The sequence below is a fragment of the Pelodiscus sinensis genome, chromosome 3 (genome assembly GCF_052426305.1).
Source record: "Pelodiscus sinensis isolate ZL-2025 chromosome 3, ASM5242630v1, whole genome shotgun sequence".
Lineage (NCBI taxonomy): Eukaryota > Metazoa > Chordata > Testudines > Trionychidae > Pelodiscus > Pelodiscus sinensis.
Genome location: NC_143054.1, coordinates 199857012 through 199878987, shown reverse-complemented (window position 1 = coordinate 199878987; position 21976 = coordinate 199857012). Strand labels below are relative to the sequence as shown.

Below are 21976 nucleotides of genomic sequence, written 5' to 3'. Positions count from 1 at the left end.
CACCCCGGGGCAGCCGGGGGCTGCTGCCCAAACCAAGGAGGCGCCTGGGTCCACACAGACAGGCCCAAGTACCAGCTGCCCTCTCCCCCCGCCCGAGCCGTCCCAGCCACACAGGCTGCCCTGGGCTGTCCGGGAGGGGGAGGCTGGCAGGCCGGGTGCCAGCTCACGCCAAGGCCCCAGGCTCCCTGGACACGGGCCAGTCGGGCCCGGCTCGCCTGCGGGTCAGCGCCGGTAAGACCCAGATCCCAGCTGTGCGAGGGGTTTGCTGCCGAGGCCGTTTGAGCCCTGCCGAGTGCCGCTCGCACCGACCCGGCCTCTGGAGCCCGCGGCCCCCCCCGCAGCGCGTCTGGACTCGGGGGGCAAAGATTCCTGCCCACGAGCAAGAGACCCCCGCGCTGCTCAGCCTGGGACAGCCCGAAGGGGCACCCCGAGCTCCTTCCCGCAGACACTGACCGTGCCCTGCGAAATCCGAGGCAGTAACTCGCCTGCCTGCACGTTTCCCGTTGTAACCGGGGCAGGAGCCCTCCCCTCTCGTCGGTTAATAAGCCTGTAGTCGGTTTGTTACAGGAGGGGCTACAGGCCTCGTCGTGGGCTGACACCGAGTCCGACTGGCCGGGGGAAGTGACCGGTGCGGTGGGACTGGGCGGAGCCTGAACATTATTGTGGGTTTCCACGGGAAGTGACGGTTCCTCGGTCGAGTCTCCTGGTGGCGTGGTGCCTAGAGCCCAAGGGGGCCGTCTGACTCCAAGGCAAGTCTGCTCTAGAGCATCACGAGTCCACACGTGTCCCTGGGCTGGGGAAATCCAATTGCAGGCCACACCTCCGGTCTGGGGGGGGGTGCACCCGCGGTGGCGAGCCGCTCTACCAGCATGCCCGGCAGCACAGCTCCCTGCCGTACCAGCCGGTCCCACCCACCTGCCGGCTCCCTGGGAAGGGGAAACGGGACAGGCACACCCGCGTAGCAGCAGGCATGGTGCCGGCGCTCTGCCCGGCTCTGCCCAGGGCCAGTCCCTGTTTGAGGGGGGCTCAGGGTGCTGGTGGCTGCCGCGTTCCCTTGGGCAGCAGAAGCCAGTCCCATGCTCAAAGGGACGTGACCCCAGCTCTGAATCCCTTGGCGGTCGGGAAAGGGCCCTACGTAAACGTCTTCCCTTCCCAGAGCCCCACCCGGCCCCCCGCCCGCCATGTCCAGCAGCCTCGGCCCAGCCCCGCCCCTCGCGGGGGCTCCCCGCCAGGAGACCTCACCTGCGTCGTGGGAAGCCAGGGCCCTCAGCATCTTGCCGGCGCTGCGGCGGATTTGCTTCTCCTCGTTACACAGCATCCTCATCAGCAGGTCCAGGGCCCCGGTCTCCTTGAAGACGCCCGTGAGCGAGCCGATGCTGGCGTAGGCGCTCAGCACGTGGATGGTGTTGAGGACGGAGGACTCCGGCCCCGTGGGCCCGGCCATCTGCCGGCCGGCCCGCTGCACCAGGTTCCGGACGTCAGCCTTCATCTCCAGCAGCGAGGCCTCGTCCAGCTCCACGTCCGGGGGGAACGCGCTGGGGGCCTTCTCCTCCTTCACCCGCTGCCCCTCCGGCTTCCTCTTGCCCAGCAGCGTCGGGCAGTTGGCGTAAACCTCCTCCGCCGACATCCACATCAGGATGCTCTCCGCCTTGCTCTCCGCCGAAGAGGCATTGGTGCTGCTCCCCGGGCCCTCCTCCAGGCTGAGGATGCTCCAGCGAATCAGGTACTCCGTGTGGCCATCGGGGCCCCGGCGCTGCCGGATCAGCTCCTCCGGGTAGGCCTGCAGCGCGGGCCCCAGGTGCACCAGCAGGTTTCCGTTCCTCCTCTCGCCCACCATGACGGGGAACGTCTGCGCAGAGAGAGAGGCGGGAGCAGGTTACGATCCAGCCAGGGAGCCCGGTCGAGAGCCGCTGGGACCCCGCTGGGAGGAGAGGGGGCTGGATGGAAAGCTGTCCCCTGGGCCTCCTGCCCCCCCGTCAGTGCCCTCGAGGGAACGTCCCCATCAGCAAGTGAGCTGCTCTCACCCTACGCTCCCTGTGAGTCCGGGGCCCAGCCCGTTACAGGGGAGCCAGAGGCTCCCATCCCATTTCAGGCTCCCACAGCTGCGTGCACTGAGCTTTCACCATAAATCCCGTCGCTAGGGGCGGACGGCAAGAAGGGCTGCGACGGGCCAGGCCCATGGGAGCCACCCGGCGGACGGAAAAGCCCCAGGAGCCCAGCCACGGAAGCAGGGCACTGGTATGAGACGCAGGAGACCCGGGCCCTGCCCTGCCACCGACCGGCTGTGAGACCTTAGGCAAATCGCCACCTCTGCTGAAAGCCCGCTGACCAAACCCTAGGCTTACCTGCGAGGGCTAGGAAGGAATACACGCACAGGCACGCTGGGCGAAACCCACAGCCCCCTTAGCCAGTATCGCGGTGCTGGCAGCGGCCAGTCCGAAAGAGTCAGTAGGAGCACGCAGAACCAGGCAAGTGTGGACAGATCCACCCGTTCCCATCCCAGCCTCGACAGTCAGATGCTGAGGGTCACACCTAGCAAGGAGTCACATCCAGGGCCGTCTCGAGGATCAGCCATTGATGGACTTGTCCTCCTTGCCTGTAACTCCCCGCATCTGGAGAAGTGGGCGGGGCCCTCGAAAGCGCATGACACCAGCTCCATGGTTTGTTAGTCTCTAAGGTGCTGCAGGACTATTCGTTGTTTTTCAATTTTTTTTCAGTTACAGACTAACATGGCTCCCCCTCCGCAACTTATGAACTTAGCTAGTTCTTTATTCAACTCAGTTGCACTTATGCCCATCCCAATCTCCCACGGCAATGAGTTCCACGGGTTAATCACACACTGTGCAAAAAAGTACTTTCCTCCTCCTTGTATTAAACTACTGCCTACTCATTTCACTAAATGCCCCCTGGTGTTTGCACTGTGGGAAGTGGTAAATCACACTTCTCCTCGCCTTTCCCACACCAGTCATGGTTTATAGACCCCTATCACATCCCTCCTTCACTGTCTCTTTTCAAAACTGAACAGACCTAATCTTTTTAGAATCTCCTTGTACAGAAATCTTTCCCAATGCTCGATGGTCTTCATCGCCCTCCTCTGAACCGTTTCCACTATATCCTGTGAGGGGGAACGAGCGCAACTGTGTTCGAGAAGGGGCGCACCGTGGATTTACACATCACCACTATTCTATTTTCTGTCCCGTTCCTAAAGCTCGCGAGCCTTTTTGACGGCGGTGGCACCCACGTCATACAACAAGCACACGGAGGGAGAAAGTTCATGGCAAACCCAGGCTGGATAGCCTGGAAAGGCGACAGAGACGGGAGCAGAGGATAAAGCTACTGGAGGGTCAGACAGAGCTGCTGTCAATTCCCCAGCTCCAGATAAAAGCACGGCAGAGGTATGGAGTGGGGCAGAGCAGCTGGCTCCTGGAAGGACCCAGAGCTCTCACCTGGGGGCTGATGGAGGAGGTCAGAGAGGGAAACAGGCAGCACTTGCAGGAAGCCGTTTACTGCTGCTTGGCTGGGCTCTGAAGCCCTGTGCTGAGTTCCATGTACCAAGCGAAGCCTGCTGTTTGACAAGCTGCAGGAGAGTCGCTGCAAAGGCTGGGGGAGGCGCGTGGATCCCTGCACTGTGGGCGGACTCAGCCGGACTCACTGGATGGGGCTCACAGAGGCCAGTTCGAAGGTGGTGGTGAAGCTGCATGGTTTACCCTGGAGGAAAAGTGAGAGCCCTCGGTCTGGCACACCAACGGAGACGTGGGAGAATTCCAAAGCTGGGACTGGTCCCACCCCTCAAAACTTCAGGAAAATCGGCTTTTGCATATAAACATGCAGAACTGGGAAGCTACTTTGGACAAAGTACCCCATGTAACCTACCAACGTTAACGTTACAACCCACTGGATCGGTAGATCCTATTCTGATGCATTTGGTTCTGGTATGTGAAGTCAGAAATATGAAGTGTGAGTCTGTTCCCAGTTTTCAATGTGCTAACAAGAGCCAGTTCCCCCCTACCCCGAAGGCCTAATGACGTGCTGATCAACTTAACTTGTAAACAGCCTTGTTTATCCTGTAAGCCCAAAGCTGACTGGACTAGAATGACATGTAACCATACCATCTGCTACTTGGATCCATTTTTGAACCTGGTATTTTTCCAAGGAAGGGGGTGGGAATGTCAGACACAAGATTCTAGTTAAACAATGGGAAGCTAACAGCCTTTTGCCCTTAGTTGGCCTGACCAACGGCCTGGCACACCCTAAAAGGATACATAGTGGGCAGAAGACCCAAATCAGAGTAAAAGAGTGTGTGTCTGACTTGAAGATTATGCCTAAAATAAGAACAGCTCTTCAAGGTAAGAATCCGCATGCAGTAAGTTTCTCAGTGAATTAGAACTAGCTCTGGGTTTTCTTTTTGTTTTAAACTAGTAATTTCCTTTAATCTGTCTGTTTTCACTTACAACCACTGAAATCCGACTGTTTGTACTTAATAAAACACTTTCCCTTACTATCAAGTCCAGCGTAAATAGTTATCTGGGGGGAATGACCAGTATGCCTCTCTCTCTTTCATTGATAAAGAGGGTGAACACATCCTCATGAGCTTTCTTTGTGTAAAACTTTTACTCAGAGAAAGACGGGTTTATTTGAGGGTTTGATCCCTTTGGGGGTTGGTTTCCTGGGTGCTGTGCCCTAGAACTGCATCTTCCCAAAGCAGAAGTGGATGAGTGTCTGTGCTGCTCTGCAGGGGGGTAGTAACCCCAACTCTGTGCCGGGTCTGGGTGACACCAGAGGATCTGGCCCAGCAGGAGGGGGTAATAGGGAGCCCCAGAGAGCAAGACGGACATCAGTGGCATGATCAGCACACTGGGGGACAATCCCAAGGGGACTTCTGTGACTGCACCCCATCATAGGGACCACAGCACTAATCCTCAAAGGCTTTCTGAAAACCCTACACCGACAGGAATCACACTTATCCACATGCTTGTCGACAGCCTCAAAGAATTCTAATAGATCGGGAGGCATGACTTTCCTCTACAAAAGCTGGGTTAACAGCCAGGCTTACTCACATAATTCTCGTCTTTACTAGTTTCCAATCAGTTTGCTTGGTACTGGACTTAGGTTCATCAGTCTGTAATTGCCAGGATCACCTCCCGAGCCCTTTTTAAAAGCCAGTATTGCATTAGCTGCCTTCCAGTCACATGGCCTAGCTGCTTGTTTCAGGGCCGAGTCATGTACCACAGCTTCTAGTTTTACAGTTTCACATCTGAGTGCCTTCTGAACTCTCAGGTGAATACATCTATCCTGGTGATGTCTTACAGTTTGTAGGGATAGAAGTGGTTAGTCGAGTAGTCGACTATCCGATAAGCACAGGCTTACTGGGTAGTCAAGTGACTACTCAACTAGTCGCTTCCTACCTCCCCCCCCCACCCCCTGCCTCTGTATCAGAGGCAGCACAGCAAGGGGAAAGTAGGAGTCGGCTTCCCCCCCAGCATGGTCTCCGCGGGGTGCAGGGTGGGGGCAGGAGAGGCAAGGCTGCAGTGGGAGCATCCCCCCCTTAACTAATTGAGTAGTCAATAGAAATTCCATTGCCAACTTGATTAGTCAATTAACGGTTAGTTAACATCCCTAACAGTTTAACGCAGTGGTCCCCCAAAGCAGTGCCCGCGAGCGCCATGGCACCCACCGGGGCATTTATGTGCGCCCACCGAAGGATCTGGGCCGGCCCTGCCCCAGGCACGTGGCACATGCGCGGTGCCGACCCCGGGTGTGTGGGCGACCCCGCTCCTGGGCACGCAGCACACGTGGCACATGCGTGGCCCCTGCCCCCGCTGCACGACACATGAGCAGCCCCGGCCCCGTGTGCTCAACAGCCCCAAAAGGTTGGCGGGGCGGGGCGGCCCGTTTCAGAGCCAGGCTCCCCCCGGCGGCCTGTGACGTTGGGCTGCGGGGGGGGGTCACTCGGGCGGGGCGGGCCCGAGTGGCTGAGGGGGGCGGGGCGGGGACGCGCGGTTCCCAGGGTACCCGGGGAGGCGCCTCCGCCCGTTACCTGCTCCGGCCACGCCCGCGCCGCTTCCGGGTCCTGGGCGCATGCGCGGCCCCGCCCACGACGGCTCGCGGCTGGAGCCAAGCTGCCCGCGAACCGGAAAAGCCGGGCGGGCGCCAGGGGGAGGGCGGAGCCTCGTGTCAAAGCCCCGCCCCCAGCCCTTGAGGGCCCCGGCTCGAGAGTCTGGCAGCCTCAGCAGCGACCCTGCCACTCACGCTGATTGGCAGGAAAGCGCGCGTGGAGAGGAGGAACCTGGGGGCCAGTCCCCGTGACACCCCCTCAGGGGGGAAGGGCCGACAACCCCTCCCCCCTCTACACCAACCAAGATGGCCTGGGGGGCTGGTCCCCCCACTGGCAGGCAGAGTGGAGCAGGGCAGCCCCAGCTCACGTTGCTCCCCTTCCCGCTGTGCAGTGCGGGTGGCCCTGCACCCCCCAGAGCAGCCACAGGGAGAGCACAGCAGCTGGGCCACCCTTGCTCTGTTCCCCAGGCTGAATGCGCAAGGCCCTCCTGCTGCAGACACAGGCACCCCTCCCCGCCAGCTCCTCCGCTGCTGCTAGCCGGCCCCTCCCCCACGGTGTCTGCTGCACGACTCCCTCGTGCCCCCGTCACTCCTGTTGGCATGTCACAGTGGAAGCCAGTCCTGGATGTGCAGGGGGTTGGAGGCACCTCAGACGTTCTTACTCGTAGATTCCTTGGTTCAAACACAGAACTGCGCCTCAAAGCAGTGGAGATGCAGAGTAGCAAATTCAGGGCCTGTTTGTCCATACGCTCCGGCTGTTTGCACTGCCCTCGAGTGGCACAAAGCAACCAGAGAACGGACGGTAGGATCATCCAAGATTCCTTGCATGGGGTCATCAGAGTTCTGTCTTCTTGAGCCTTGTATCCTGCTCATCTCCCCCCCATGCCCATTCTGCCTGAGCACCACATTAGGTTCTGAAACTGGATGGAGGGCTCGGTAGGCAGGCATGGCTCAGCCCCCTCCTCCTCTCCAAACCCTGGCCACCCCCTACCTCTCTACCCCCCTCCAACTCTCCTTGCTTCTGGCACCAGCCAGAGTACCAGGTCTGGAGCACTGAGGTGGAACCCAGCCATCATGCCACAAAGGCTCTGGAGAAGCTGAGGCTGCAGAAGGGAGGAGCCAGGGACTAGTGCCTGCTGCGAAAAGCTCCTTCCAGGCCCCACAGGCTTACCTCGGGGTATCTGCAATCCAGGTACACAGGCTTTCTGCATGGATTGCCCCTTTGATTCTGGGCATCACAGTTCTGGAGTTAACTGCACTTCTGAGGCCCCTTGTGTCCTCCTTAAGGGCACCCATTCCGGCCCCAGTTTCTCCAGCGTCACCTCCCGCAGGGCACAGACCCAGGTCTTCGGCTTGCCATTCCTGGCTCATCCCAGCAGGTCTGACATTAGGCCAGCACCTGACATTCATTCCCTCCCAGGCACAGATCTCTGCTACAACTGAAATGCCATGTGAGTCAAGGCCAGCAGGGGGCCCAAAGCCGTCCCATGCCCTGTGCCAAAGCAGTACCCCGTGGCTCTCTCATCCACGGCTGCGGGAAGAGAATGAGAGCGGCCTGGTAGCATGCCCTGCCCTGGCATAATGCAGAGGGAGACCGCTGGGGCCGGGCCAACCTCACTGTGGGACACAGAGGTAACGGGAGGGCACCCCCTGTATGCTGCAGGCAACAGGACAGGCGAGAGATTAAGTCAGCCATAACCTCGAGATTCCTGTGGCATCTCCAGCCCCAGAAGCGAGGTTCTTCGAAGGGTCCAGTACTTTCAGTAGGAAGGGGGTGACCCGTGAGCCCCCCCACCCCTTCTCAGAGAACAAGGACCTTGACTGTGCCGGCCCAGGTGGTTGAGGTCGGGTCCCTGGCTGTGCAGAGGGCTCTGGGGAAAGGGGAAGATGCATGGATTAATGCTAAAGGGGACAAATCCGCTGGACACTCCAGACATTGCCACCTCCGTGGCCCAAGGCCCAGAGGAGCCCCGAGGATGGGGCCAGTCGCCCCGTGCCCACACTCCTGGGGGCCGGCACATGGCCGTAGTGCCACGCGGCCCCACGGCCCTCTGGCAGTTTTGCGCAGAGCAGACGCTGCAGGACAAGAGCTCACTCAGGGGTGGATTTTATTGAGAGGAGCCAGGCGTCAGGCCCGGGCTGCGGCCGAGGGCAGGTTGACGTAGCTCTTCATGGGCGGGAGCGGTTTGATCTTGCGCCCCGCCCAGCCGCCCTTGCGGTGCCATAAGCCAGTGTGCGGGCGCTTGCCCAGCCAGCGGTTCCGGCCAGCTTTCCCAATGACCCGCTTGTTGTGCTCAATGTTGGAAACTCTCCCCACCGTGGCCATGCAGGTCTCCAGCACCTGCGGGAGGAAGAGCGGCCGTGAGCAGGCGCATCCAGGCAGACAGCACCCACGGGAGGGGAGCCACGGGCGTGCTTGGCCGCTGCCGCCTGCAGACACTGGCCACAGCCCCAACATCTCGGTGTGCTCTCGTGGAACCCCTCCGATGCATAGGCAGCCTGGCAGGCACTGGGCCACCCCCACCCCACCACAGCAGGATTTCCCTAACCTGGGGCAGAGCTGAGAGCTACGTCTCACCACTGGCTACCCTCTTGGCCCCAGCTCCATGGCCTGTCCACGTTCCACAGGCCTAGGTGCTGCAGTGCCCACGGCCCGAGCACAGACCCAACCACGACCCGCACGTTTCCTCCTCTGTGGCTGGCGCTGCAGCCACTGCTCAGCGTCCAGGCAGAGATGCGTGCGCACCCCCCGCCTGCTCCCCGCTCTCCCCTCTCTACCTGCATATGCCTCTTAGAGGGCAGCTGCACGATGGCCGTTCCATTCACCTTCCTCAGCAACACCCCACAGGTCCCTGCAGCACACGAGGAAAGGGCAAGCTAGTTTACTGCTTCCCTCAACAACGGTCCCCACCAGCCAACAAGCAGGAGCCCTTGGCAGTGCCTCGGAGAGAAGCGGCTCTGTCCCGGATGCACAGGGCCCTCCCCTCTTCCCTTCTCTGACGGGTGCGGGGGGGACAGGCACACCCCACAGGGAGGGAGCGTTCCAGAGCCCCAGTGTAAGCAACTGCCCCGGGCCTGGGCCTGAGGCAGGCAAGTAGCTTTGGGAAGGGGCCCCTGCCCCGGGGGACGCTGCTCGCCCACGGACTAGGCTATTAGGAGCTGCTGTTTGAGAAGGTCAGGCCTCAGCTCTGGCAGGGGAAAGCTGCATCCCCAGCAAAGCAAGAGGAAAAACTCGCCCCAGCCAAGGGGCAGAGCTGCCAGAGCGGGGCTCTTGATACCAGCTGGAATCAGCACTGGTACCGCAGCACCCACAGGCCCCTGCCTCCCCAGAGCAAGGCACCCCCTGCTGGCCACCTCACACCAGCACCCACAGATCTCTGGGGCTGGGCACCCAGATCAGAGCCAGAGGAGCTGCCAGCAAGATGGCGAGAGGGAGAGCCTAGCCTGCCTGCAGGCAAACCAGCACAATCCACTGGCTAGCCTCTACTCAACGCCATCCAGGCTGCTCCCCTGCCCAGAGGGACGAGGCCAGGCCTGCTCCGGTGAGGGCCCGTCTCACCTGCTGCTCGGATGTACTGCGCTCCTTTCCCGGGGTGGCTTTCCAGGTTGTTGATCAGGGTCCCCACGGGCAGCGCCCCCAACGGGTACGCATCCCCCTCACTGGCAGAGACTGAAAGACAAAGCCCCATCCGCAAGCTAGCACCAAGTCAGCTGATCACAGCGGCTCCAGGGAGGCCACAATGGGGCTTCTCCGGTTCCCGACCCCAGCAGCATCCGACCTGGCCTAACCCCTCACTCCATGGGAGGCAGCGCGGCCTCTGACTCTGCAGCGCCAGCTCCAAGGCAACGTCTCCGGTTTGGGTCTGTGCCCCACACTCAGGGGAGGCCCTCACAGCAGGATGAGAACATGTGAACTCCCCCCAACCGTCAGTCAATTTCCCCTCTCGCACGATTCTCCCAAACCCTGCAGCCCTGCACCAGAGGGGCCTGTCTGGTGTCCCAGCGAGCTGGCTCCTTCCACCTGACCCCTCACCCGAAGCAGCTACAAGACTGGGTGTAGACGGAGTGCTGTGGTGTGACCCCGAGGGAGGGTCTGACGGAGACGTGCGGCCCCTCACAGGCCCGGCAGCACCCCGGGGAGCCAGGCCTGTGCCCTGGGACCCAGCCAGCAGGTGTCTGCCAGAGCAGCCCACCCAGGCTCACCTGCCATCCTGCCTATGTGTCCGGAGGTTTTGAGAAGGTCGCCAGGCTGCATGTTCTCTGTGGCAACGATCCAGCGCTTCCGCTTGCCGCCAGCCACCAGGGCGATATCTGCTGACCTGCCACAGGCCGAGAAGAGCTCCGTGAGGGCGCTGTGGTGGGGAGGGCAGCGAGCCGACCAGCCTCGCCCCCGGCTCCCACAGCGTGAGACAGCATCGCCACCTCCCCTGGGCCCCAGCCACGTAGGGCAGCCAGGCCCGTGCCCTGCCCTCCCACACCCAAGACACTGGCCCAAAACGTGATCCACGCTCCTCACCTGCAAGGGTCATACCGGACCTGGATCACCTTCTCCTCGAAGGGGCCCTCCTCAGCCCCGGGCTCGTAGCGCAGGCGCCGGAAGTCAATCATGCGGTAGCGCTGCTTGTGTCCCCCGCCGATACCATGGACAGTGATGCGCCCTGCACAGAGTCCAAGAGCCGCCCTTGAGCCGGTCCCACCCCGGGCCCCCCTTCGGGGAACGCTGGCTGTCCACCTACGCGCTGGCTCGGATTGTGAGAGGAAGGGTCTGGCCACGCTGGGGCATTCTAACGCCCCAGCTTCCTGCAGCTCACTGTCCCTGCATGGCCCGCATGCCACCGCCACCCCCCCCCCGGCCTGCATGCAGGAGCAGGCCCCACACGTACAGAGCCTTGGAGGGCAGAGCCCTCCTGGACCCATGGCCTGGACCTTGGGCCATTAACTTCTCTGCTTCCTCTATCTCCCTCCCCCCTAGGAGAATGGGGTCCCTGAGCGTCACTCTGAAACCTCCCTCTGCTGCAGGGCAGCGTTCCCTGTCAGCCGTGCGCTTGTGCAGCCACTCAGGAGAGATTCCAATATTGCTCAGCTATGTAGCAGAGTGGCCACTGCTGGGTTTTGTTTCTATGGATGGTGCACATTGGCACATGCCTCGGTGCACATCAAAATGTTATTCTGCACACGGATGGGAAAAATCCACACCTGGATGGAAAAGATGAGAGGGACCAGGGAATCCGCGCGCCAGACGTACCCGTGTGATCTCGGCCACCCGTCTTTTTCATGCCGATGGGTCTGGTTGTGTACTTGATCCTGCATTTCCACAGAGGGTTGGTGGTGGAGAGGGCCGCGGAGGTGCTGAACCCATGGCAGGCAGGGAGGAGCTGCCTCCCAAGGCAGACCAGCCTGGGAGGCTGAGCTATCTGGGAAATCCAAACCAAACATGGAACTCAGAGAGCTGCCCTCCAGCCCCAGGGAGACATTGGGGTCGGAAGTGACGAGGTTACAACTGCAATGCCACCCGATGGGAGGGTCTGACACACGGTGACAGTGGCAGACGGGTGCTGCCCCTCCAGACAAAAAGTAAAGCTGGCACTCCAGGGACTGTGGGAGAAAAGCTACCCACACCCCCTTTGCTCTGCCAGCTCCCCAAGGGACGCCATCTGCAGCACCAGTTTTCCACGCGGGGGGCATATTTGAATTCTAGGAATTAATTCCCATGGGGAGCGACTCAGAAGCACACAGAAGGGCCGAGCCCCTCTGACCTTCCCACCACCCTCACCATGTTCCTTTTTAACTGGACATTTCCCTGGAGTTGGAAGAAAAAGTGGGCTCAGGTGTCAGCTCCCCCCACCTCTGGCATGCACCGAGCCTGTCTGTTCTCCGCTGCGTGCAAACCTCGGGGTTTTTTGCATGCAGGTGGGGGTGGAGGTTGGATTTTGGGGACCCCTTGGCCAAATGACCCAAGATATGCTCTACACGACAACTCGTGTCACAACGATGTTCAGGGCAATCTGCGTAGGCATTCAGCTTGCAGGCCCCTTACCAAGCCCCGGGCCTGCCCAGAGGAATGCGCCCACCCCACACCAGACAGGCGCCATGAGAACTTGCCATGCTGCATAGGACATGCTCCCACTCCCCCCCTCGGGTGGACGGGCCACAGGCCGGTACCTGGGGGAGGCTCGGGGCAGAGGACAGAAGCAGGGCCCCTAAAGCCCGAGTCAGGCTGGACACAGCCATTGCGGCAGCGCTGCTGGCTGGGGAGAGAGCAGAGACAGGAGATCAGTGACCAGCAGGAAGAGCACAGAGGGGGCCCACGCCTCACTCACCATCCCCCCGCCCAGCTCCAAGTGGGCACCGTGCCTCACTCCCCCCCCACTAGGGTTGCCAACTTTCTACTGGCACAAAACAGCACTCTTGCCCCTCCTCCGCCAAGGCCCCGCCCTGCTCCTTCTCGGAGGTGCCCCCCCATTCACACACCTCTCACTCTCCCTGCCGCACATGCTCATTTTCACCAGGCTGGCTTAGGGGGGGGTCAGCACCTGGGGGGGGGTCAGGGCTCCAGCTGGGGAAAAGGGAGGAGGGGTCTAGGCCAGGGCTACTCAACTCTGGAAGCCCCGGGGGCCACAGTGACTCTCACAGCACATGCCCAGGGTTGCAACTTAAGTGTGGTTGCATAGACATGCAAATAGACATGCAAATCTATGCAAATAGCTTTTCACACTGCCAGGCCCGAATACAAAGCTGAAGGCAACACTACACAGCACGCAGGCCCCACTGAGTCAGCCCTGCTGATCCTAATACAATGCCCCGGTTATCCGCTTCCACCCACGGGACAGCACTTCTAACGCAGCCACACTTCAGGAACGGTACTAAAACGCACCCCAACAGAAGCCTGACATCATTCCATTGACGACTCTTTTGTTTTGGCTCCCACCCGCAGGCCGCAAACAAACGGGCCCCAGGCTGCGTGTTGAGTAGCCCTGGTCTAGGGTGACCAGGTGTCCCATTTTGAGCGGGAGAGGGTGGAAGGGGGGAGCGAATGGCGAAGGAGAGGGGATGGAGTGAGCGTGACAGGGCCTGGGTGTTGGGTTTTGTTCAGTCAGGAAGTTGGCAACCCTGGGGTGCAGGCGGGGGCTCCAGGCTGGGGGGTGGAACCGAGGGGCTCCAAGTATGGCAGGGGGCCAGGCAGGGTGCAGGGGCGTGGGAGACGGTACAGGCTCTGGACTGTGGATGTGGGTTCTGGGGTGGGGCCGGAAGTGAGGGGGTCTGGGCTGTGGCAGGCGATGGGGGGAGGAGAGGTGGGGGCTCCGGCTGGGCTGCAGACCCTGGAGTGGGGCTGAGGATGTAGGAGGATGCTCTGGGCTGGGACCAAGGAGTTCAGAGTGGGAGGGAAATCGGGGCAGAGGGTTGGGCTAAGTGGGGTGAGGACTCCAGCGGGGGTCAGAGCTCTGGGGTGTGCTGGAACCCAAGGGTGCAGAGGACAGGAGGGGGCTCACGACTAGGGCAGGGGGTTGGCACATGCAGGGGCTCAGGGCAGCACGTCCCTCAGGCCGTTCCAGGAAGCAACAGCCTGTCCCCCCCCCAGCTCCCATGCAGAGGCGCAGCCAGCTCTGCCCCCCGCTAGCGCTGCCCCCCGCTGGCGCTGCCCCCATGGCCAGGGGCCAGAAGCTGGAGGGAGGGCAGGCCGCTGCTTCCAGGAGCCGAGCAGAGCCAGCCTGGTGGGGAGCTGTACCCCCCCACACCCACCGCCAAGGGCACGTCCCAGCCGCCAGAGCTAGGCCCCACTCTACCCCACACACAGAGCACGGGGGGGCTCTGTTGCACCCCCCACACACACACAGAGCACGGGGGGGCTCTGTTGCACCCCCACACAGACACAGAGCACGGGGGGGCTCTGTTGCACCCCCCCACACACACACAGAGCACGGGGGGGCTCTGTTGCACCCCCCCACACACACAGAGCATGGGGGGGCTCTGTTGCACCCCACACACACACACAGAGCATGGGGGGGCTCTGTTGCACCCCCCCCACACACACACAGAGCACGGGGGGCTCTGTTGCACCCCCCCCACACACACACAGAGCACGGGGGGCTCTGTTGCACCCCCACACAGACACACAGAGCATGGGGGGCTCTGTTGCACCCCCACACAGACACACACAGAGCACGGGGGGGCTCTGTCGCACCCCCCCCACACACACACACAGAGCACGGGGGGGCTCTGTCGCACCCCCCCCACACACACACACAGAGCACGGGGGGCTCTGTTGCACCCCCCCCCACACACAGAGCACGGGGGGCTCTGTCGCACCCCCCCCACACACACACAGAGCACGGGGGGCTCTGTTGCACCCCCCCCACACACACACAGAGCACGGGGGGGCTCTGTTGCACCCCCCCACACACACACAGGGCACGGGGGGGCTCTGTTGCACCCCCCCACACACACACAGAGCACGGGGGGGCTCTGTTGCACCCCCCACACACACACACAGAGCACGGGGGGCTCTGTTGCACCCCCCCACACACACAGGGCACGGGGGGGCTCTGTTGCACCCCCCCACACACACACAGGGCACGGGGGGGCTCTGTTGCACCCCCCCACACACACACAGGGCACGGGGGGGCTCTGTTGCACCCCCCCACACACACACAGGGCACAGGGGGGCTCTGTTGCACCCCCCCCACACACACACAGGGCACAGGGGGGCTCTGTTGCACCCCCCCCACACACACACAGAGCACGGGGGGGCTCTGTTGCACCCCCCCACACACACACACACAGAGCACGGGGGGGCTCTGTTGCACCCCCCCACACACACACACAGAGCACGGGGGGGCTCTGTTGCACCCCCCCACACACACACACAGAGCACGGGGGGGCTCTGTTGCACCCCCCCACACACACACACAGAGCACGGGGGGCTCTGTTGCACCCCCCCCACACACACAGGGCACGGGGGGCTCTGTTGCACCCCCCCACACACACAGGGCACGGGGGGCTCTGTTGCACCCCCCCCACACACACACAGGGCACGGGGGGCTCTGTTGCACCCCCCACACACACACAGAGCACGGGGGGGCTCTGTTGCACCCCCCCCACACACACACAGGGCACGGGGGGCTCTGTTGCACCCCCCCCCACACACACAGAGCACGGGGGGCTCTGTTGCACCCCACACACACACACACAGGGCACGGGGGGCTCTGTTGCACCCCCCACACACACACAGAGCACGGGGGGGCTCTGTTGCACCCCCCCCACACACACACAGAGCACGGGGGGCTCTGTTGCACCCCCCACACACACACACAGGGCACGGGGGGCTCTGTTGCACCCCCCACACACACACAGAGCACGGGGGGGCTCTGTTGCACCCCCCCCACACACACACAGGGCACGGGGGGCTCTGTTGCACCCCCCACACACACACAGAGCACGGGGGGCTCTGTTGCACCCCCCACACACACACAGAGCACGGGGGGGCTCTGTTGCACCCCCCCACACACACACAGGGCACAGGGGGGCTCTGTTGCACCCCCCCCCCACACACACAGGGCACAGGGGGGCTCTGTTGCACCCCCACACACACACACAGGGCACAGGGGGGCTCTGTTGCACCCCCCCACACACACACAGGGCACAGGGGGGCTCTGTTGCACCCCCCCACACACACACAGAGCACGGGGGGCTCTGTCCCCCCCCCCCGGCAGAGCACGGGGGGCTCTGTCCCCCCCCCGCATGGCAGGCCGGGGCCTCCCCCCCGCACAGCGCACAGGGGTCATTGCCTCGCTCTCTCCCCACCATGGGCCCCCGCCACCCCCCAGCACGCGGGCCGGGGCCTTACTCACCCCGCTGCGCGGCGCTGCCCCCCCCCCCCCCGCGGAGCATGCGCGGTCGGTCCGAGGGGCGCGGCGGGGCGTGGCCGAGCCGGCAGCGAATCGCTCCCTCCTCCGCCTGCCGGACCCCCCGGAACCCCGGCGTCTGACCCCCCCGTCCTAGTTCTGACCCCCCCCTTCCCCCCCCCGGCGTCTGACCCCCCCGTCCTAGTTCTGACCCCCCCCTTCCCCCCCCGGCGTCTGACCCCCCCGTCCTAGTTCTGACCCCCCCCTTCCCCCCGGCGTCTGACCCCCCCGTCCTAGTTCTGACCCCCCCTTCCCCCCCCGGCGTCTGACCCCCGTCCTAGTTCTGACCCCCCCCTTCCCCCCCCGGCGTCTGACCCCCCGTCCTAGTTCTGACCCCCCCCTTCCCCCCGGCGTCTGACCCCCCCGTCCTAGTTCTGACCCCCCCTTCCCCCCCGGCGTCTGACCCCCCCGTCCTAGTTCTGACCCCCCCCTTCCCCCCCCGGCGTCTGACCCCCCCGTCCTAGTTCTGACCCCCCCCTTCCCCCCGGCGTCTGACCCCCCGTCCTAGTTCTGACCCCCCCTTCCCCCCGGCGTCTGACCCCCCGTCCTAGTTCTGACCCCCCCCTTCCCCCCCCCCGGCGTCTGACCCCCCGTCCTAGTTCTGACCCCCCCCTTCCCCCCGGCGTCTGACCCCCCCGTCCTAGTTCTGACCCCCCCTTCCCCCCCCCCGGCGTCTGACCCCCCGTCCTAGTTCTGACCCCCCCCTTCCCCCCGGCGTCTGACCCCCCGTCCTAGTTCTGACCCCCCTTCCCCCCCCCCGGCGTCTGACCCCCCCCCCCCCGTCCTAGTTCTGACCCCCCCTTCCCCCCCCGTCCTAGTTCTGACCCCCCCTTCCCCCCCCCGGCGTCTGACCCCCCCGTCCTAGTTCTGACCCCCCCTTCCCCCCCCGGCGTCTGACCCCCCCGTCCTCCCCCCCGGTTCTGACCCCCCCCTCTCCCCCCCCCGGCGTCTGACCCCCCCGTCCTAGTTCTGACCCCCCCTCCCCCCCGGCGTTCTGACCCCCCTTCCCCCCCCCCCCCCTGTCCTAGTTCTGACCCCCCCTTCCTCCCCCGGCGTCTGACCCCCCCCCCCCCGTGACCCCCCCCCCCCCCCCCTAGTTCTGACCCCCGCCTCCCCCCCCCCCTCCCCCCCCCCGGCGTCTGACCCCCCCGTCCTAGTTCTGACCCCCCTTCCCCCCCCCCCCTTGACCCCCCCCCCCCGGCGTCTGACCCCCCCCCCCCCCTCCTAGTTCTGACCCCCCCCCCCCTCCCCCCCGACCCCCCTTCCCCCCCCCCCCCCCCGTCTGACCCCCCCCCCGTCCTAGTCCCCCCCCCCCCGGCCCCGTCTGACCCCCCCCCGACCCCCCCTTCCTCCCCCCCCCCCCCGGCGGACCCCCCCGTCCTAGTCTGACCCTCCCCTTCCCCCCCCCGGTGTCTGACCCCCCCGTCCTAGTTCTGACCCCCCCCGTCCTAGTTCTGACCCCCCCTTCCCCCCCCCCCCGGCGTCTGACCCCCCGTCCTAGTTCTGACCCCCCTTCCCCCCCCCGGCGTCTGACCCCCCCGTCCTAGTTCTGACCCCCCCCTCCCCCCCCCCGGCGTCTGACCCCCCCCGTCCTCCCCCGGTCTGACCCCCCCCCTTCCTCCCCCCCCCCCCGGCGTCTGACCCCCCCGTCCTAGTTCTGACCCCCCCTCCCCCCCCCCGGCGTCTGACCCCCCCGTCCTAGTTCTGACCCCCCCCTCCCCCCCGGCGTCCTGACCCCCCCCTTCCTAGTTCTGACCCCCCCCCCGTTCCCCCCCCCCCCCCCCCCTGACCCCCCCGCGTTCTGACCCCCCCCGTCCTAGTTCTGACCCTCCCTCCCCCCCCTTCCTAGTTCTGACCCCCCCTTCCCCCCCCCGGCGTCTGACCCCCCCGTCCTAGTTCTGACCCCCCCCGTCCTACTTCTGAACCCCCCCTCCCCCCCCCGTGACCCCCCCGGCACCCCCCCTTCCCCCCTCCTCCTCCCTGACCCAGTTCTGAACTCCCCCCGAACACTGGCATCTGACCTGCCCCTACCCTTGTTCTGAACTGCCCCCCCGCAATCCTGGCATCCTTACACACACCCCGGGACCCAGTCCTGACCCCCTTTTCCCCTGCTGCAGAACCTGGGCATCCTTCCTGACTCCTCACCTCCCCCACTGAGCCAGCCAGGGAACCAGGCCCCCAGGTTCCCCCGTACCCCACCTGCCTCACCACTCCAGGGACTGAAGCCTGGAGCGCAGGGTCAGCCCATGCTGGAACTGCTGCCCCCTTCCTCTCCCAGCCCAGGCACCCGTCCAATAGCTGTCTCTTGCAGGCCTGACTCCAGCCTGCCTGCCCCTACCCACACGGGGGCGGGCAAAGCCTGCTTACCTTGTGCCCAGTCCTGATTCCCGGCTCTACCCATTTGGCCCAATTCGCCCCCACCAGTGGAAGAATGCAGTAGTGCTAGCTCAGGGCCGTGGCTATCCCGCGGGGAGGCGAAGGGCTGAAGTCTTCCCTGCAGGGGATATGGGGGGTCTTCCTACACCGGAGCCATTCTTTTGAGGTGGTAAATGGAGGGCATTGTCCCGGATGGAGGTGGCTCCCGATAAGCCATCGATAAACAGTCACAAGTCATCCAGACCAGAGGGGATTCGCCCGAGTTCTGCAGGAACTACCAGAGGAGACTGCAAAACCACTGACTGGGGGGTAACCTGTCAGGTAAATCAACTGCACCCACTGGCTTGACGACAGCTGATGTAATGTCAGTTTTGAAAAGGGGCTCCCGAGGCGACCCTGGCAACTACAGCCTTCAGCACCAGACCAACTGGTGAAACTAGGGATGTTAGAGATTAACTGGCTAACTGAGAAGCTGATGCTTATCGGATAATGTTATCAGTTAAACGCTGGGGAGCCGTCTGCCGCCCCGGCATGTGCCAGGTCCCAGCAGTGGCTGCTGCCCCGCTCCCAGAAGACTCGCAGCAGACTCTGCACTATGAAGCTCATTTACTCTGTATACTGCAACGTGTGGAACCGCTAAGATTTTTGACCAACTTTTGACGTCCCTAGTTGAAACTGGTAAAGAACAGAATGATCAGACATGTAGAGGCAGACGCTATGGTGGGGAAGAGACCGCAAGGGAATTACAATTCTTAGAGGGAGGTCAACAAACATGGACAAGGACAATCTGACCCAGTATGGCTGCTCTTCTGTTCATGGAGCTATTTCAGCTGTGAACGTAGAAAGATGAATTATACTGTAATAATAGATTAAGTTCAAGGAATACTGTTTGTCCCTTTACAGGAAAGAGAAGATTATGTTAATGTTGTTTGTAGGAATGCAGGATGGATCAGAGGGAAACCAAGTGTGTCTGGGATAACAGGAAAAGGAACATTAGGTGTTAGGCAGAAAGTAATTGAGATAACCAGGGAGATATGGACAGGAGATTGCTGAGGCTTGATATGGAAATGAAGATACTTGATTAGTCTCATGCTAATCATGTGAGTTTTGCCTCCTTTTTGGATCATGTTAATTTTGCTTTCTTTTGTCTGTATAAATCGAGGGGTTTGAGTCTTGTAGGGCACTCACATTTTCTGGGTGTATTAGCAGAGCAGCTTGGCTAATAAACAGAGCGGTCTGACACATTTGTGAGTCCTGTGTCTGACTTTGACACAACCCACAGAACTATTGCAGAACTGCTGCACAGCAAGGGGGTGATCGATTCATCTCTTACCGTAAGAGTTACCTGAGCTAATGCGCTGAACCTGTCTATAGGCCAGGGGCGGGGAATATATGGCCCGCAGGCTGGATCCAGCCTGCCAAACATTTCCCCCCAGCCTGCCATAACCCTTTGGGCCAGGGCCACAGGAGTGTCCTGTAGCCACCAGGGCTCTCAGGTACACTGTGTGTTCACAGCGGCCCTGGCTATGCCCCTTTTGGAAACACCACAACCAGCTGCTGGGACAAGCATGTCTCTGCATGCCGCCTGGGGGATGGAGCACCCTCCCCCGCACCTTCCTCAGGGCTCCCATTGGCTGGAAACCAAGCAATGGGAGATGTGGGGGAATGCTTGTGGGCACAGGCAGCATGTGGAGACCCACTGCTTCCCTGCCCCAAGAAGCGTGCAGAGCCGTGGTGAAAGTAGCATAATATTTCTTACAGGTAATGTCCTCTTGCAACTTGGGTCCCTGCCAGCTCCGTTGGTTTTTGCCGCAGCTCAGACAGAGCTGCGCACCAGGGCGCACCCTCTTACTGTCACCTCTGGTGCAGAGGCGCATTTGCCCAAGCAGTACAGCAGCCGGCAGTTTGAAGTGACATGGGGCCACCATGACATGCAAGAAGCCTTCCTGCCTGAATGCCCCACTGCACTGCCAGCCTGGTGCCGCCAGGGCCAGAATCTGCACTTGGCACCCTCTTCCACAAACCAACCCCCTGCTCCAGACCACAACCCCCACCTGCACCCAGACTCCTTCCCAGATGTGCACCCCTCTGACTCCTGCTCCAGGTCAGAACCCCCTCCTGCACCCAAACTCCCTCCCAGATGTGCACCCCTCTGACTCCTGCTCCAGGTCAGAACCCCCTCCTGCACCCAAATTCTCTCCCAGTCCCGTCCCCCCCCGAAATCCCTGCCCCAGGTCAGAATCCCCTCTTGCAACCAAACTCCTTCCCAGCCTTCACACTTCCTCCTACACCCCAGTCCCTGCCTAGAGCTGCCTCCTGCACCCAAATTCCATTCCAGACCCCACACCCGCTCCATTAATAGAAAGAAAAGTGCGGCCCATGACCACTTATCAAAATTCTTGAAGTGGCCCCCAGCAAAAATTATTGTCCACCTCTACTGTAGGCTATCACAGAGATACTGGTTATGAGGCCACAATTAAGTTGTTTTCTTTTTTAATCATAACTAGATATAAGTTTCAGCTTAGTTTCTTTAACTATAGCCTACTACAGGCTACACCTCTCTAGTCTGGCACCCTTGGGACCTGACCGGTGCTGAACCAGAGAATTTGCCAGACCATGGGGGGTCAATATTGTCCAGCAGCATTCCGAACACTTCCACTGCTTGCTGGGCTCTTAGAAGACATTTAGGAGTAAATTAGAGCTAAATAACAGCCACACGGAATAATAACCACACTGAAAGCCAGGGCGGTGACTGTAAATAGACTTTATGGGACCGTGGGAAACCTGGCCACGCCCTTGATAACTCAAATCATGCTGGACCAGGGATGTTGCCGGACCAGAGAGTGCCGGACTAGAGAGGTTCAATTTATAGCAGATTTACCACGTTGCTCCTTACCGCAATTAATTTTTTGTGTTGGAAAATAAAAGGAACATGCATATGACTTAATGAAATGACTGTATTTTTCAAAACTACAGTCTTATTTGTATGACATTAATTTTAGTATTTTTAATGGGAGCTCCACAAAGTGTATTTTTTCTTCATCCCTATACATTTTTATCATTTGCTATGTTGTGACAAAAGCGCTAGAGGCAATTTGGTTTCCAATAACATTGTTTTCTAGTAACCAAACCTTAGGCATTGATTTAGCTGTGCCAAAACAGAGCACTCCTCCAAATTTCTCTGTGGTGCCCTAAGAATAGCTGCTGTCGTCTGAGGAGGAAATGCTGTACTTTTCATACAGAATAAACTGCTTGACTCCCTTCGTTAAGTGCACATTGGGAGTCAAACTTGACCTTGGAGTGACACCCTCTCTAATTTCCCTAACTGGTATTTGTCCTGCTATTGGGACAGATAGTCTTGTTTATCTGGGTCTTGTTATTGTCGGGTATTGTTGACTTGGGCTGCGTGTCAGTTTGCTATTGTGGAGGCCAGCCGTGGAATGGGCATAACTGGGCTGGAGTCTGAGTCAGGTGTTGCTCCTGAGGGGAGTGTAGGTGGAACCAAGCCAAGGGGAACTGGTTTACATTACCAGAACACAGAATGAGCTTGCTTGGTGAGTAGAATTTGGCTGGGTATGTCTGGCAAGGTTGAGTAGGGCCAGGTTTTCTTAGTACTGAGTATGGTTGGTAAGGGAAATTGGGCA

At 61.5% G+C, this 21976-nt stretch overlaps 2 protein-coding genes across 4 annotated transcripts in view; both read right to left on the bottom strand.

Annotated features, from left to right (window-relative positions):
• LOC112544328 (cullin-9-like) overlaps positions 1 to 6118 on the bottom strand; it is a 43027-nt gene extending 36909 nt beyond the window's left edge. For 2 of the 3 annotated variants that reach the window (XM_089777575.1, XM_089777577.1), the window contains exons 1-2: positions 6038 to 6118; positions 1243 to 1849 (exon numbers count right to left, since the gene is read on the bottom strand). In XM_089777575.1, the coding sequence (XP_089633701.1) occupies positions 1243 to 1837 (595 nt within the window). In that variant the 5' untranslated portion in view covers positions 1838 to 1849; positions 6038 to 6118. Of the gene's footprint in view, positions 1 to 1242; positions 1850 to 3446; positions 3687 to 6037 lie in introns of those variants that run through there. The other variant, XM_089777576.1, reaches the window with a different exon arrangement.
• A 2027-nt stretch (positions 6119 to 8145) lies between these two features.
• MRPL2 (mitochondrial ribosomal protein L2) lies at positions 8146 to 16007 on the bottom strand. The gene is made up of 8 exons (XM_089777574.1): positions 15903 to 16007; positions 12217 to 12302; positions 11300 to 11468; positions 10571 to 10712; positions 10258 to 10373; positions 9614 to 9724; positions 8833 to 8906; positions 8146 to 8395 (listed from the first exon to the last, which is right to left on the bottom strand). Exons 1-8 carry the CDS (start codon positions 15940 to 15942, stop codon positions 8183 to 8185), a joined length of 951 nt encoding a protein of 316 aa, XP_089633700.1. The 5' UTR covers positions 15943 to 16007; the 3' UTR covers positions 8146 to 8182.
• Between the last annotated feature and the right edge of the window lie 5969 nt (positions 16008 to 21976).